The following is a 1,413-nucleotide window of genomic DNA, read 5'->3' as shown; positions in this document are numbered from 1 at the left end:
CTTGCCACAACATTCACTCCTCCCCTAATAAACAAGGTTACATTTACCTCGTTTAATAAAAGAATGCATTCCTAGATAGAAACATGTTATATCTGAATACACTTTATCCTGTAATGTTAGGGTTGAACTAACTAAACAAATAAAAATGGGACAGCAATCCATGTTTTTACAATGGGGTAATTAATGAGCCTCATTATATATTAATACCGCAATTTAAAACTAATGAGATGGAAACTAGGAATTTTTTTTTAAGTGACTAAGATGTCGAGTTGGTTGGTCCGCGTTTTCTCGAGGAAGGCTGTGGAAAAAGTCCTTCTTAATGTATCATTCCCGAGGTGTCTTTTACTCTATTACTATTATTTTGTTTTATTTAACACCCTTGATTGAATTTGAGTTTTTTTAACAATAGGTCTTTTGAAGGAAACTAAATTTTACTCTCCTGCCTCATACTCGGGGTTGATACCCTCTCATTATTCGAATAAATGGATTGGTTCACATGCGTATTTATTTCAACCATAGCATGGGTTCATGGGAAAATGCCGTAAAAACTCCCAGAACGGACCCGTCATTTGAATGTTTTATAATTTCGAAGGATCTATGGAATTTACTGAGGTGTGAAGAGAGTGAGTTAGACAGAAAGGAAAAACAGTGAGTTCTAAAGGTAGGTCAGGAGAAATGATGCTTAGAGAAAGTAACACAAAGAAAGGAAATATGGATTAGGCAAATGGTTAGGATGTGACTGAAGACAAAGGGAAGGATTAGAATTGGAGTGTTGCAGGTATGAATGGGAGGAACATAGGGAAAATTGAAACGAAGGACAGAATAGAAGCTTAAGGAAAAGATGGATGTCAGATTGGGCATTAGAAGATGCCATGCTGTTTATCATTAGCAAATGTTTTGGGCATGACAACTAATGAAGGGTATGCTTGGCAATCAAACAAAGGGGTACTAGGATAAGACTACGTGAGTTTTGGGGGATATTACAAAAAAACAATGGATTTACAAAGCTTATGGTTTCCGAGTCTATAAACCCTATAGTTATGCACACATATGAACCTGTGCTTCTGTTGCATGTATTGTATTCGTAGGTATGAATAAAGGCATAAATGGTCATTCAGAGAGAAAACTTATTAACCTAGTACATCCCCAGAACTTACTTTTTCAGGAGAGAAGATTTTAAAGAAGTGGTCCATGTGATACTGGTAGTGTCCACCGACGCCATAACTAAGAACCTGTGGTTAGATACTCTTAGCATATGTTGTGTCATTTGCGTTTATGATTTTTTTTTGTCATAATTATGGTTATCGACCCTTATTTGCCAAAATGTGTAATTGATTTACTGTAAGTCATGCAAATTAAACATTTGATCAACACATACAGTAGGGATTTTTTTTAAATATCACTTTTTGGAAT

At 35.5% G+C, this 1,413-nt stretch overlaps 1 protein-coding gene across 1 annotated transcript in view; it reads right to left on the bottom strand.

Moving 5' to 3' along the window:
• LOC119590432 (prolyl 4-hydroxylase subunit alpha-3-like) overlaps positions 1-1,413 on the bottom strand; it is a 17,433-nt gene that overhangs the window by 3,514 nt on the left and 12,506 nt on the right. The window contains exon 10 of the mRNA XM_037939097.1: positions 1,158-1,232. Coding sequence (XP_037795025.1) covers positions 1,158-1,232 — 75 coding nt within the window. The remainder of the gene's footprint in view (positions 1-1,157; positions 1,233-1,413) is intronic.

The sequence above is a fragment of the Penaeus monodon genome, chromosome 27, assembly GCF_015228065.2.
Source record: "Penaeus monodon isolate SGIC_2016 chromosome 27, NSTDA_Pmon_1, whole genome shotgun sequence".
In the NCBI taxonomy this organism is placed as follows: Eukaryota; Metazoa; Arthropoda; class Malacostraca; order Decapoda; family Penaeidae; genus Penaeus; species Penaeus monodon.
The sequence above is the reverse complement of the archived record's forward strand: the minus strand, read 5'-3'. Positions and strand labels throughout refer to the sequence as shown.